The 15,058-nt window shown below is 42.6% G+C and overlaps 1 protein-coding gene across 3 annotated transcripts in view; it reads right to left on the bottom strand.

Annotated features, from left to right (window-relative positions):
* Nucleotides 1–15,058, bottom strand: part of KIF21B (kinesin family member 21B) — a 764,016-nt gene that overhangs the window by 385,978 nt on the left and 362,980 nt on the right. For all 3 annotated transcript variants that reach the window (XM_069756481.1, XM_069756482.1, XM_069756483.1), the window contains exons 18-20: nucleotides 12,513–12,721; nucleotides 12,192–12,336; nucleotides 96–290 (exon numbers count right to left, since the gene is read on the bottom strand). In XM_069756481.1, coding sequence (XP_069612582.1) covers nucleotides 96–290; nucleotides 12,192–12,336; nucleotides 12,513–12,721 — 549 coding nt within the window. The remainder of the gene's footprint in view (nucleotides 1–95; nucleotides 291–12,191; nucleotides 12,337–12,512; nucleotides 12,722–15,058) is intronic.

Genomic DNA, 15,058 nt, shown 5'->3' with positions numbered 1-15,058 from the left:
AAAACAACTGAAACAATGTTTGACATCTGCTAGAAGTTGACAATGAAATGGGTGGACAAAATACAGTTATCTATTTCAATGTGTATCAGACATACTTTGGTTTCCTCCATTTGAACAATTATTGCTTGGCATTCCTGAATGCTGTCGTTAATATAATCAATATTTGCTGCCAAAGCCTCCAACTCCTCTGCTATGTCTTGTTGTGTCTGCTGTTCACCACTGCTTTCTTCTGGGGGAATGACTGCTCGACTTAGCAGTGCATCTTGTAGAAGTGAAAGTTCCTCACGTTTCTTGAATACATGATAAAAAAATCCATTAGAAGTGGAGAAGTGAATATAAAATACATTGTTAGGTGGCAGCTAGTTCATATAATCTAAGAGCAACATTTCACAAATAAGACAAAATAATACCAATGTTTTACTGCTCTAAAAATGCTCTCATGTGTATGTATATCTCAGGATTTAAAGGGAAGGTGCCGCATTTTATTTTTTGTATTAAAAATGTTTGTTTATATAAACAATTATTGTGTAAGTGTAGCTGCACGACACTTACACTCTGCAAATACGGCAGCCCTGGGCATAGACATCTGCGGTCGGCATCCGACCCTATACTTTACATTGAGCTGTTCCCTGCTGTGATCTGGCCACGCCCCCTGAGCCGTCCACACCACAGCAGAGGCAGGAGATCGGCGCCATCTTTCTGGAGCTCACAGTGTGTCTGTGAGCTCCACTTGAGAGCCCTGCTGTTATAGGATGAGGAGACCAAGGACGGCACAGGAGGGAGAAAGGAGCAGCGCTGGCAGCAGTGCAGCAATATCGGCAGGGGAGGGGGAGAGGTAATCCTATCCTTTGTGATGCTGACTCTGAGCAGTGTATCTCCTCCCATATGTATTACTGTGCTGACTGTGCATCTAATCCTATCCTGTGTGATACTGACAGAGCTGTGTATCTAATCCTCTCCTGTGTGATGCTGTCTGCTGAGCCATGTATCTAATCCTACCCTGTGTGATACTGTGCTGAGACGTGTATCTCAGGGCCAGCGTCAGCACTCGGCGCACCCGGGAAAGTGCCGGGGCCCTGAGCAGGCAAGGGGCCCACCCGCCATCGGGGACACTGGTGCGCTATAGTGCTGGCCCCCGCGAGTGGACCCCCACCTGCTCCGGGCCCTGGCACTTGCGATACTTACCTCTCCCGGTTCCAGCACTGCGGCGTCTTCCATCCTCTAACTGTGATGTTCAGGTCAGAGGGCGCGATGACATCACCAGTGCGTACCCTCTGCCTGAGCAGTCGCAGCACAAAGAGCAGGAAGACGCCAAAGCATCAAGCAGCAGCATCAAGCAACGAGAGGTGAGTATTTCATTTTTTTTATATTTAATATTTGGAGCAATATATGGGGACCATCAGAAGGGGCCCATATATGGAGCATTATATGGGGTCAATTCTATATGGAGTATCTTATGGGCCAATAATATAGGGAGCATCTTATGAAGCCAATTCTATAGGGAGCATTATATGGGGCCAATTTAATATGGAGCCAATTTAATATGGAGCATCTTATGGGGCAAATTCAATATGGAGCAGTATACGGGGCCAATTACATATGGAGCAGTATATGGGGCCAATAGTATATGAAGCATCTTATAGGACTAATTATATATGGAGCATTTTATATGGCCAATTATATACTGTATGGTGCATTATATGGGGCTCATTATACATGGAGCATCTTATGGGGCCAATTATTTTTGGAGCATTATATGGGACCCATTCTGTATGGAGCATTAAATGAGGCCCATTATACAGTATATGGAGCAATAGATGGGGCCCATCATATATGGTATGGAGAATTATATGTGGCTCACTATACTATATGGAGCATTATATGGGGTCAATTCCGTATGGAGCAATATATGCGGCTCATTCTGTATGGAGTACTGTAATGGACAATATATGGGGCTCATTATTCTGTTTGGAGCAATATATGGGGCTCATTATTCTGTATAGAGGACTATACTGTCCGGTTTCTGAGGTAATGTAGAATGTACAATAGATATCACTCACGTAATGTAAGAAGTAAGTGAAATCTTTGGCATTGTAGTATACCTATATTTCTCTGCCGTATCGGTGCATTATGAATTGTGGTATGTGTTAAAGGGGCCCACCGGGACTCATTCGCCCAGGACCGATGAAAACCTGGAGCCGGCCCTGGTGTATCTAATCTTCTCCTGTGGGATACTGTGTGCTGAGCCGTGTATCTAATCCTATTCTGTGTGTTACTGTATGCTGAGCTGTGTATCTAATCCTACCCTGTGTGATACTGTGCTGAGACGTGTATCTAATCCTCTCCTGTGGGATACTGTGTGCTGGGCCGTGTATCTAATCCTTTTCTGTGTGTTACTGTATGCTGAGCCGTGTATCTAATCCTCTCCTGTGTGATATTTTGCTGAGACGTGTATCTAATCCTCCCCTGTGTGATCCTGACTGCTGAGCCGTGTATCTAATCCTATCCTGTGTGATACTGACTGAGCTGTGTATCTAATACTATCCAGTGTGAAACTGACTGCTGAGCCGTGTATCTAATCCTATCCTGTGTGATACTGACTGAGCTGTGTATCTAATACTATCCGGTGTGAAACTGACTGCTGAGCTGTGTATCTAATCCTCCTATGTGTGATACTAACTGCTGGGCCGTGTATCTAATCCTCTCCTATGCACTCCTCTCCCCCCTGTTATGTGTGATCTATATGGCGGTATTATGTGTGAAGTATATGGCGGTATTATGTGTGATCTATATGGCGGTATTGTGAGAACACTGGCGGTATGTGAGATCTATATGGCGTCGTTATTCTTCACACATATGGCAGTATTATATGTGAAGTATATGGCAGTATTATGTGTGAAGTATATGGCGGTATTATGTGTGATCTATATGGCGGTATTATGTGAGAACACTATGGCGTTGTTATTTGCGAGCTATATGATGGTATTATGTGAGAACTATAGGACAGTATTATGTGTGATCTGTATGGCGGTATTATGTGAGAACACTATGGCAGTAGTATCTTCAGAAAGGGGACCCATTCTAGGGTGGTTCTGGCTGAGCAGCTGCACATGGGTCTGGGGTAATAGAGGGGGCAGCATGACCTCCAGTTAGGTGTCGTCAAGGGAGGGCTGGTGAGGCAGCTGAAGAGAGGGGTCTCATTTTTATCGTTACTATATGGCTACATTTCCTTCCCAGCGTCACCCTGTACTGCGCCTGTCGCCTCGCTTTCACACATTGCCAGGACAGGATGGAGAAGACAGGATCTGAGGAGGGGAATGGGGTCTTTGCATGCAAAGTCTGGATCAGACCAGGCCATCAATCCGCAGAAATGTTTCCTGGATTTCTGTGGAGCAGACAAGCAGATGGTCCATCCATGTGTATAAAAGACAGTGCTATATGTAAATCCCTGGCTGCTCTGCGCACTGAACATGGTGCCTCCATACACCAGCACACTGCTCTCCTGAAATACTCTGTGCTGCTGTCACCCTGCTCCCTCCACCATATATCTCCCAGAATCCTTGCTGCCTGCCATCCTCGATGACTGTCTACTTGCCAGTATAACTTTGCAGTCACCAACAAAATGGTTTTTCACTGTATTCACAGCCATGTCAGCAGACTCCGCCCATAATTACTGCAGTGCTGTAATGTGAGCTAGATGTACACTAGGTTCTTGTCAAATTTCATTAGCTGCTCCCCCTAGTGTTTAAAAGTGGAAATGCCAAACCTTTTAAAATTATTTTTCATATTTTACTAAATTATAAACAAATTATAATATTTTTTAAGAAAATTTAAACATTAATTCTTTACATTTTTTCATTCGCTGGAAAATTTTTTTTTTGATGGCACCTTCCCTTTAAAGTCTCACATGAATCCCACAATGGGATTAATAGTTAGAATAAACTGCATTATATCAGTGGTTATTAACCAACTTAGAATATACGGTACATTTATTTCATGCCTCTTTACATTTTAACTATTCAACTACACCTCTAAAACAATCATGCTCTTGACTTACTGTATGTACATTATATTTATACTTATTTAAGATGATGTTTAGATTGTATACTTAAAGAAGCTCTCCTCCCATCAAAGTTCTATTCCTCTCAATATATTGCAGTCATCATATTATATAGCACCGCGTACTTACAATTGCTCATTTTGCCTTTCTACCCAGCTATATTTTTTGTTTCTGCTCTGTGTAGAAAAGGGAAGTCTCTATTCCCTGCAGTTATCATTCCCCTTTTAAACTCCTGACCCAGCTGCGCCCTCCTCCAGGTACTTATGCAGTGACTCATGACTCATACAGGAAAAACTGACCTCCTGTTTCTACATAGAGCTTAGAAGGATTCAGCTAGTCAGTTTTTAATCACGTGATGTCATAGACCTAATGAAAAAGAGAAGAATTATCTAGGTAGAAAGGAAAATGAGCAATTTTAAGTACACAATGCTATATAATATGATGATATATTAACCCCTTAGGGACCGAGCCAATTTTGTACCTCATGACCAAGCCAATTTTTACAATTCTGACCACTGTCACTTTATGAGGTTATAGCTCTGGAACGCTTCAACGGATTCCACTGATTCTGACATTACTTTTCATGACATATTGTTAGTGGTAAAATTTCTTTGATACGACTTGCGTTTAATTATGAAAAAAAATGGAAATTTTGCAAAAATTTAGAAAATTCTGCAATTTTAAAACTTTTAATTTTTGTACCCTTAAATCAGAGTCCTGCCACACAAAATAGTTAATAAATAACATTTCCCACATGTCAACTTTACATCAGGACAAATTTGGAAACATCATTTTTTTTGTTAGGACATTATAAGGGTTAAAAGTTGACCAGCGATTTCTAATTTTTCAGACAAAATTTACAAAATCATTTTTGTAGGGACTACCTCACATTTGAAGTGAGTTTGGGGGGTCAATATGACAGAAAATACCCAAAAGTGACACCATTCTAAATTCTGCAGCATTCAAGGTGCACAAACCACATTCACGAAGTTTATTAACCCTTCAGGTGCTTCACGAGAACTAAAGCAATATGGAAGGAATGAACACTTTACTTTTTAACAAAAAATGTACTTTAGACCCAAACGTTTTTATTTTCACAAGGGTAACAGGAGAAAATGGACCACAACATTTGTTGTGCAATTTCTCTTGAGTATACCAATACCTCGTAGGTGGGGAAAAACCACTGTTTGAGCGCATGGCAGGGCTCAGAAGGGAGGGAGCACCGTTTGACTTTTGGAATGCAAAATTGGTTGGAATCAAGGGTGGACGCCATGCCGCTTTTTGAGACCCCCTGATGAACCTAAAGAGTGGAACCTCCCAATTCTAACTCCAACCCTAACACAGCCCTAACCACAACCAATCCCCAACCCTCGCCCCAACCCCAACCCTAGCCCAACCCTAACTCTAAACCCAACCCTAACAGTAACCCTAGCCCTAACCTAACCCTAATGGAAAAATTAAAAAAATACGATTTTTTTTCTATTTTATTATTTTTACCTAATTAAGGGGGTGATAAAGAGGGGGGTTGATTTACTATTTTTTTTTATTTTGCTCACTGTGATAGGATCTATCACAGTGATCAAAGTGAACAAATAGGAAAAATCTTTTATTGTTGCCGTATGCTGGCCGGCAGATCTCGTCAGGCGCACGGCGCGTGCGCCCGCCATTTTCTTACGGGAAGATGACATGTAGGGTCATGGGACAGAGCCAAAGGTACTGGGGAGGTTCGGGGGAGCCCATTTCTCTCTCCTCTAGTATGCTAGATCATATCAGAGGAGGGAGACATAAATGGGAAATCAGACTTTTTTTTGCGGTCGCCGTTAATTTAAATAATTAAAAAAATGTATGGGGACTCCTCTGTTCTTGATAAGCTGCCTTGCTAAGGCTAATAGCTGAGGGTTGCGGGCCGCAGCTGTCAGTTTTGCATGGCTGATTATTAAAAATACAGAAGACCCATACCATTTTTTTCATTTATTTATTTTTAGCGCAGGCGGCAGCTGATGAATATCAATCAGCCTCAACCTGCTCTCACTGTTATTAGCGGCAGCACGTGTAGGTTGATAATAATCTTTATTTTTATATAGCACTACCATATTCCGCAGCACTTTACAGTTTGCACACATTATCATCGATGTCCCCGATGGGGCTGACAATCTAAATTCCCTATCAGTATGTCTTTGGAGTGTGGGAGAAAATCGGAGTACCCGGAGGAAACCCAAGAACATACAAATTCCTTGCAGATGTTGTCCTTGATGGGATATGAACCCAGGACTCCAAGGCTGCAGTGCTATCCACTGAGCCACCGTGCTGCCCCCATTGGAGTAATAAGCCTGTTCTCAGTTAAAATCAGTTGAATATAACTATCAACATTCTCCCTTGCTCGTGCTGATCGCCGGCAGAGCAGGGGAAAATTATGAGCTTGGTCTTCAGCATCCAGCACCAAGAAACAGCGATGATTGTACCGCTGCTTCCTAAGCATCGGTACATGTGGTACTGATGCGGCACATGGCTGCCACACATATGCCACAAGTATTACCCACACGAACACGGATATCTCCGGTACTGTTTTTTCTGGTACCGGAAATATCAGGACCTATGAAACCTCGTCAGATCTTCATAATGGCAAGGCATTACTGGTGCTAGTTTTTTAACCGAAATGGAATAGAGACATATTTTTTTATACAAAAGGAATTTGGATATCTTTTTCTTGCTTCTGATAGGAAGTGAATTTGTTTCAGTTCTTCAATTCAAAAAGTGAAAACTCATATATTATATAGAGTTATTAGGAACAGAGTGATCTATTTCAAGTATTTATTTCGGCTTTTGTTGATGTTTATGGCTTACAGACAATTAAAAACCAAAAGTCATTATCTCAGTAAATTAGAATACTTTATAACACCAGCTTGAAAAATGATTTTAACCCCTTTCTGACATTAGACGTACTATCCCGTCAAGGTGGGGTGGGCCCCTATGACCACCGACGGGATAGTACGTCATACGCGATCGGCCGCACTCACGGGGGGAGCACGGATGATCGCAGCCGGGTGTCAGCTGCCTATCGCAGCTGACATCCGGCACTATGTGCCAGGAGCGGTCATGGACCGCCCTCGGCACAATAGACCCCGGCACACCGCGATCAAACATTATCACGATGTGCCGGCGGTACAGGGAAGCATCGCGCAGGGAGGGGGCTCCCTGCGGGCTTTCCTGAGCCCCCCGCAGCAACACGATATGATCGCGTTGCTGCGAGGGTCTCCCTACCTCCCTCCCTGTAGCAGGCCCTGATCCAAGATGGCCGCGGCATCCGGGTCCTGCAGGGAGGGAGGTGGCTTTACAGAGCCTGCTTAGAGCAGGCACTGTGAAGCCTGCAGTGCTCTGAGACAGATCGGTGATATGACAGAGTGCTGTGCAAATTGTCAGATCACCGATCTGTGATGTCTTCCCCTGGGGCAAAGTAAAAAAGTTAAAAAAAATTTTTCCAAATGTGTAAAAAAATAAATAAATTCCTAAGTAATGAAAAAAACTATATATATATATTATTCCCATAAATACATTTCTTTATCTAAATAAAAAAAAAAACTATAAAACTACACATATTTAGTATTGCCGCATCCGTAATGGCCCAACCTATAAAACTGTAAGAAAAAAAAAAAAAACGAGGCAAAAAACAACGCTTTATTATTATACTGCCGAACAAAAAGTGGAATAACACGCGATCAAAAAGACAGATATAAATAACCATGGTACCGCTGAAAACGTCATCTTGTCCCGCAAAAAAACGAGCCACCATACAGCATCATCAGCAAAAAAAGAAAAAAGTTATAGTCCTCAGAATAAGGCGATGCAAAAATAATTATTTTTTCTATAAAATAGTTTTTATCGTATACAAGCGCCAAAACATAAAAAATGATATAAATGAGGTGTCGCTGTAATCGTACTGACCCGAAGAATAAAACTGCATTATCAATTTTACCAAACGTGGAACGGTATAAACGCCTCCCCCAAAAGAAATTCATGAATAGCTGGTTTTTGGTCATTCTGCCTCACAAAAATCGGAATAAAAAGCGATCAAAAAATGTCACATGCCCGAAAATGTTATCAATAAAAACGACAACTCGTCCTGCAAAAAACAAGACCTCACATGACTCTGTGGACCAAAATATGGAAAAATTATAGCTCTCAAAATGTGGTAACGCAAAAAATATTTTTTGCAATAAAAAGCGTCTTTCAGTGTGTGACGGCTGCCAATCATAAAAATCTGCTAAAAAAAGCTATAAAAGTAAATCAAACCCACCTTCATCACCCCCTTAGTTAGGGAAAAATTTAAAAAATGTATTTATTTCCATTTTCCCATTAGGCCTAGGGTTAGGGCTAGGGTTAGGGTTAGGGCTAGGGTTAGAGTTAGGGTTAGAGTTAGGGCTAGGGTTAAGGTTAGGGCTAGGGTTAGGGCTAGGGTTAAGGCTACAGTTAGGGTTAAGGCTACAGTTAGGGTTGGGGCTAAAGTTACGGTTAGGGTTTAGATTACATTTACAGCTGGGAATAGGGTTGGGATTAGGGGTGTGTCAGGGTTAGAGGTGTGGCTAGGGTTCCTGTTGGGATTAGGGTTAGGGGTGTGTTTGGATTAGGGTTTCAGTTATAATTGGGGGGGTTTCCACTGTTTAGGCACATCAGGGGCTCTCCAAATGCGACATGGCGTCCGATCTCAATTCCAGCCAATTCTGCGTTGAAAAAGTAAAACAGTGCTCCTTCCCTTCTGAGCTCACCCGTGTGCCCAAACAGGGGTTTACCCCAAAATATGGGGTATCAGCGTACTCAGAACAAATAGGACAACAACTTTTGGGGTCCAATTTCTCCTGTTACCCTTGGGAAAATACAAAACTGGGGGCTAAAAAATAATTTTTGTGGGGAAAAAAAAGATTTTTTATTTTCACGGCTCTGCGTTATAAACTGTAGTGAAACACTTGGGGGTTTGAAGTTCTCACAACACATCTAGATAAGTTCCTTGGGGGTCTAGTTTCCAATATGGGGTCACTTGTGGGGGTTTCTACTGTTTAGTTACATTAGGGGCTCTGTAAACGCAATGTGACGCCTGCAGACCATTCCATCTAAGTCTGCATTCCAAATGGCACTCCTTCCCTTCCGAGCCCTCCCATGTGCCCAAACGGTGGTTCCCCCTCACAAATGGGGTATCAGCGTACTCAGGACAAATTGGACAACAACTTTTGGGGTCCAATTTCTCCTCTTACCCTTGGGAAAATACAAAACTGGGGGCTAAAAATATAATTTTTGTGGGAAAAAAATTTTGTTTTATTTTTACGGCTCTGCATTATAAACTTCTGTGAAGCCCTTGGTGGGTCAAAGCGCTCAAAACACATCTAGATAAATTCCTTAGGGGTATACTTTCCAAAATGGTGTCACTTTTGGGGGGTTTCAATGTTTAGGCACATCAGTGGCTCTTCAAATGCAACATGGCGTCCCATCTCAATTCCTGTAAATTTTGCATTGAAAAGTCAAACGGCGCTCCTTCCCTTCCGAGCTCTCCCATGCGCCCAAACAGTGGTTTACCCCCACATATGGGGTATCAGCATACTCAGGAGAAATTGTACAACTTTTGGGGTCCAATTTCTTCTCTTACCCTTGGGAAAATAAAAAATTGGGGGCAAAAAGATAATTTTTGTGAAAAAATATTATTTTTTATTTTTACGGTTATGCATTATAAACTTCTGTGAAGCACTTGGTGGGTCAAAGTGCTCACCACACCTCTAGATAAGTTCCTTAGGGGGTCTACTTTCCAAAATGGTGTCACTTGTGGGGGGTTTCAATGTTTAGGCACATCAGGGGCTCTCCAAACGCAACATGGTGTCCCATCTCGATTCCAGTCAATTTTGCATTGAAAAGTCAAATGGCGCTCCTTCGCTTCCGAGCTCTGTCATGCGCCCAAACAGTGGTTTACCCCCACATATGGGGTATCGGTGTACTCAGGACAAATTGTAAAACAACTTTTGGGGTTCATATTCTCCTGTTACCCTTGGTAAAATAAAACAAATTGGAGCTGAAGTAAATTTTTTGTGAAAAAAAGTTAAATGTTCATTTTTATTTAAACATTCCAAAAATTCCTGTGAAGCACCAGAAGGGTTAATAAACTTCTTGAATATGGTTTTGACCACCTTGAGGGGTGCAGTTTTTAGAATGGTGTCACACTTGGGTATTTTCTATCATATAGACCCCTCAAAATGACTTCAAATGAGATGTGGTCCCTAAAAAAAATGGTGTTGTAGAAATGAGAAATTGCTGGTCAACTTTTAACCCTTATAACTCCCTAACAAAAAAAATTTTGGTTCCAAAATTGTGCTGATGTAAAGTAGATATATGGGAAATGTTACTTATTAAGTATTGTGTGTGACATATCTCTGTGATTTAATTGCATAAAAATTCAAAGTTGGAAAATTGCAAAATTTTCATAATTTTCGCCAAATTTCCGTTTTTTTCACAAATAAACGCAGGTACTATCAAAGAATTTTTACCACTATCATGAAGTACAATATGTCGTGAGAAAACAGTGTCAGAATCACTGGGATCCGTTAAAGCATTCCAGAGTTATAACCTCATAAAGGGACAGTGGTCAGAATTGTAAAAATTTGCTCGGTCATTAATGTGCAAACCACCCTTGGGGGTAAAGGGGTTAAAATACGAAATGTTGGCCTACTGAAATGTATGTTCAGTAAATGCAATCAATACTTGGTCGGGGGTTCTTTTGCATCAATTACTGCATCAGCAAAGCGTGGCATGGGAGTGATCAGCCTGTGGCACTACTGAGGTGTTATGGAACCCCAGGTTGTTTTAATAGCAGCCTTCAGCTTGTCTGCATTGTTGGGTCTGGTGTCTCTTATCTTCCTCTAGACACTACCCCATAGATTTTCTAGGTCAGGCGAGATTGCTGGCCAATCAAGCACAGTGATACTGCTGTTTTTAAACCCAATATTGGTACTTTTGGCAGTGTGGACAGGTGCCAAGTCATGCTGGAGAATGAAATTTCCATCTCCAAAAAGCTTGTCGGCAGAGGGAAGCATGAAGTGCTCTAAAATTTCCTGGAAGACGGCTGCACTGACTTTGGTCTTGATAAAACACAGTGGACCTACACCAGCAGATGACATGGCTCCCCAAACCATCATTGTGATTGTGGAAACTTCACACTGGATCTCAGCTTGGTTTGTGTGCCTCTCCACTCTTCCTCCAGACTCTAGGATCTTGATTTCCAAATGAAATGCAAAATTAACTTTCACGTGAAAATAACACCTTGGACCACTGAGCAACAGTCCAGTTCTTTTTTGCCTTGGCCCAGGTGAGATGCTTCTGGTGTTGTCTATTGGTCATGATTGGCTTGATATAAGGAATGCAACACTTGTAGCCCATGTCCTGGATACGTCTGTGTGTGGTGGCTCTTGAAGCAATGACTCCAGCAGCAGTCCACTCCTTGTGAATCTCCCCAAAATTTTTGAATGGCCTTTTCATAACAATCCTTTCAAGGCTGCTGTTATCCCGGTTGCTTGTGCACCTTTTTCTACCACACTTTTTCCTTCCAGTCAACTTTCCATTAATATGCTTGGATACAGCACTCTATGAACAGCCAGCTTCTTTAGCAATGACCTTTTGTGGCTTACCCTCCTTGTGGAGTGTATCAATGACTGCCTTCTGGACATTTGTCAAGTCAGCAGTCTTTCCCATGATTGTGGAACCTACTGAAACAGACTAAGGGATCTTTTTAAATGCTTAGGAATCTTTTGCAGGTGTTTTTTGTTAATTATTCTAATTTACTGAGATAATAACTTTTGGGGCTTTCGGTGCCTGTAAGCCATAATCATGAACATAAACAGAAATAAACACTTGATATAGATCACTTTGTATTGGCTCTATATAATATACGAGTTTCACTTTTGTATTGAAGAACTGAAATAAATTAACTTTTTGATGATATTCTAATTTAGAGAGAAGCACTTGTACATTAGTGATACCACTCCAGGTGTTGGAGAAACAAACTTTAATTAAAAAGTTTCTATAAATTATGCAATACAAGTACAAGTATAGCAAAGCAAAATATAAGTTGAAATATTGTTAGGTTCATTCCACTTACTCGCAACAACCTTTCCATATCGTTCTCTAAATTGAGTAGAGTCAGTCTCTGTAAAACAACTTCATGGACTCTCTTTTCCAAAGTTTGCCATTTCATACGTGCAGCCTTACTCAAAGGAAGACGTGGTCTACCAGCTTTTCTCCTGCTGTAAATTGAGTAAAGAATATTATGCCGTTTCATTAATAGTTAAAGGTAATCTGCAATTTGTAGTAAAACGTGGGAAAACACAATACCGCTTTGTGAAATTCAGCATACTTTGTCCCAATTTAAGGAATGTATTAACAGATTAATATAAAACAATTATAATATTAGTGTTGTCACCTTACAGCGGGACTCCAATTAGCTAAAGGTCCCGGTTCTCCTGTTGTTTTGCGGTTCCATTGCCGTACAATGCTGGATACAGTTCGTGAACTACAATCTTGTTCTGATGATGCAGTGCTTGACAGTTCTATTCCTGAGTCTGGAAGTGATGACATGTGACTGACAGAACGATCTGGAGCTGGCCTAGAAAGACGCCTTAGCGTGGACACCTAGGGAACATTATTAATAATTAGAAAGTATGGAATATATAAATACATTGAAGATACATACACCAACGATACTAATACCATCCATTATGTACCATGTGGAAAATGTAACTAATCTTAGGGCGTTGCGCTTACGTATTGTTAGGGCTAGCGGAACGCACCGAGTAAATACAGATGTTTTTATTGATATTGGTGCGTTCGCAGCCCGGGGTCCACCGTGCAGGAGTACCTGCTGCTAGCAATCGGCGGTACTATATGGCGGTATGGACTAACTCAATTAATTCACCGAGTAGCCGTGAAAGAAAAGCACTGTGCCCTGTTAGACTCCACAGAGGCACAGGCTAACTGCCCAAACAGAGAGCAGTCAGTGGTCATGCATGCACACAAAACTCCTCGCTGGAGGTGCCAGCATTCTAGGGGCTTATATTAAGCCAGGTCCCTGAATGCATTCAAACACAAACTCCTCGCCGGAGGTGCCAGCATTCTAGGGGCTTATTTCAGCCGGGTCCCTGAACACACTCTCTCGTGACCACACTGGCGCAAAGCACATAACAAAAGACAATATTAGCGCATGGCCGTGCGGCCATGCGAGCCTTAAATAGTTGCAGCACGTATAGGACCTTCCTAGAAGGACCAATGAGAGGCTGCCACAGAGCGTGAGCACCTACAGGGCCTTCCTGAAGGACCAATGGCCTTAGCTGCAGTATCTGTTCATGTGACCCTCGATCTCCACTGAGACATCTTACTCTGGGCATGCTCAGAATGTGAAAAACAGGACTTAGTCCCAGAAGCGTCTGCTCGCCGCTGCACAGCACTGACTTCAATGACAGAAGCAGGAAATGCAGCAGTAACTCTTTGCACAGAGTCAGACTGAGCGAGACACTGGGACTGACGTCTCTGCTGAGCAGGCTCCACTGCGGCAGGAGAAGAATGGGAGACCACAGCGGAGATGGCCCGAGATTCCCCCTGTGCAGAGGCAGGAACTTGACCCCTAACATGTATCTGCTATATAATTGTCTAAGGGTCACTTCCGTCTGTCTGTCATGGATATTCATTGGTCACGGCCTTTGTCTGTCCTGGAAATCCAAGTCGCTGATTGGTCGCAGCAAAACAGCCACGACCAATCAGTGACGGGCACAGTCCGGAAGAAAATGGCCGCTCCTTACTCCCTGCAGTCAGTGCCCGGCACCCGCATACTCCCCTCCACTCACCGCTCACACAGGGTTAATGCCGGCGGTAACAGACCACGTTATGCCGCAGGTAACGCACTCCGTTACCGCCGCTATTAACCCTGTGTGTCCCCAACCTTTTACTATTGATGCTGCCTATGCGGCATCAATATTAAAAAAATGTAATGTTAAAAATAATAAAAAACAAAAAACCTGCTATACTCACCCTCCGTTGTCCGCTGAGCCGCTTGCACCTGCCGCCATCTTCCGTTCCCAGCGATGCATTGCGAAATTACCCATCTGGGTAATTTTGCAATGCATCCTGCGAACAGAAGATGGCGGCAGCCGCGCACCTTTCGCCGGAGCTCCGCTGGATCCCAGGAGGTGAGTATATAACTATTTTTTATTTTAATTATTTTTTTAACAGGGATATGGTGCCCACACTGCTGTATACTACGTGGGCTGTGTTACATACCGTGTGGCTCTGTGCTGTATACTACATAGGCAGTGTTATATACTCCGTGGGCTGTGCTATATATTACGTGGCCACTGTTATATACTGCGTGGGCTGTGCTATATACTACGTGACTGGGCAGTATACTACATGGCTCTGTGCTGTATACTACGTGGCTCTGTGCTGTATATTATGTAGCTGGGCAATATACTACGTGACTGGGCAATATACTACGTGGCTGGGCAATATACTACTTGGCTGGGCAATATACTACGTGGCTCTGTGCTGTATACTACGTGGCTGGGCAATATACTACATGGCTGGGCAATATACTACGTGGCAGGGCAATATACTACGTGGCTCTGTGCTGTATACTACGTTACTGGGCAATATAATACGTCACTGGGCAATATACTACGTGACTGGGCAATATACTACGTGGCAGGGCAATATACTACGTGGCTCTGTGCTGTATACTACGTTACTGGGCAATATAATACGTCACTGGGCAATATACTACGTGACTGGGCAATATACTACGTAGTTGGGCAATATACTACGTGTCTGTGCTGTATACTACGTCGCTGTGCAATATACTACGTGGACATGCATATTCTAGAATACCCGATGCGTTAGGATCGGGCCACCATCTAGCATCCATATAATGGAGTATATCTATTATAAGTTAATGCTTAAAACATACATTTCTGTCCTTCA

Source organism: Ranitomeya imitator, chromosome 3 (genome assembly GCF_032444005.1).
Source record: "Ranitomeya imitator isolate aRanImi1 chromosome 3, aRanImi1.pri, whole genome shotgun sequence".
Classification (NCBI taxonomy): domain Eukaryota; kingdom Metazoa; phylum Chordata; class Amphibia; order Anura; family Dendrobatidae; genus Ranitomeya; species Ranitomeya imitator.
The sequence above is the reverse complement of the archived record's forward strand: the minus strand, read 5'-3'. Positions and strand labels throughout refer to the sequence as shown.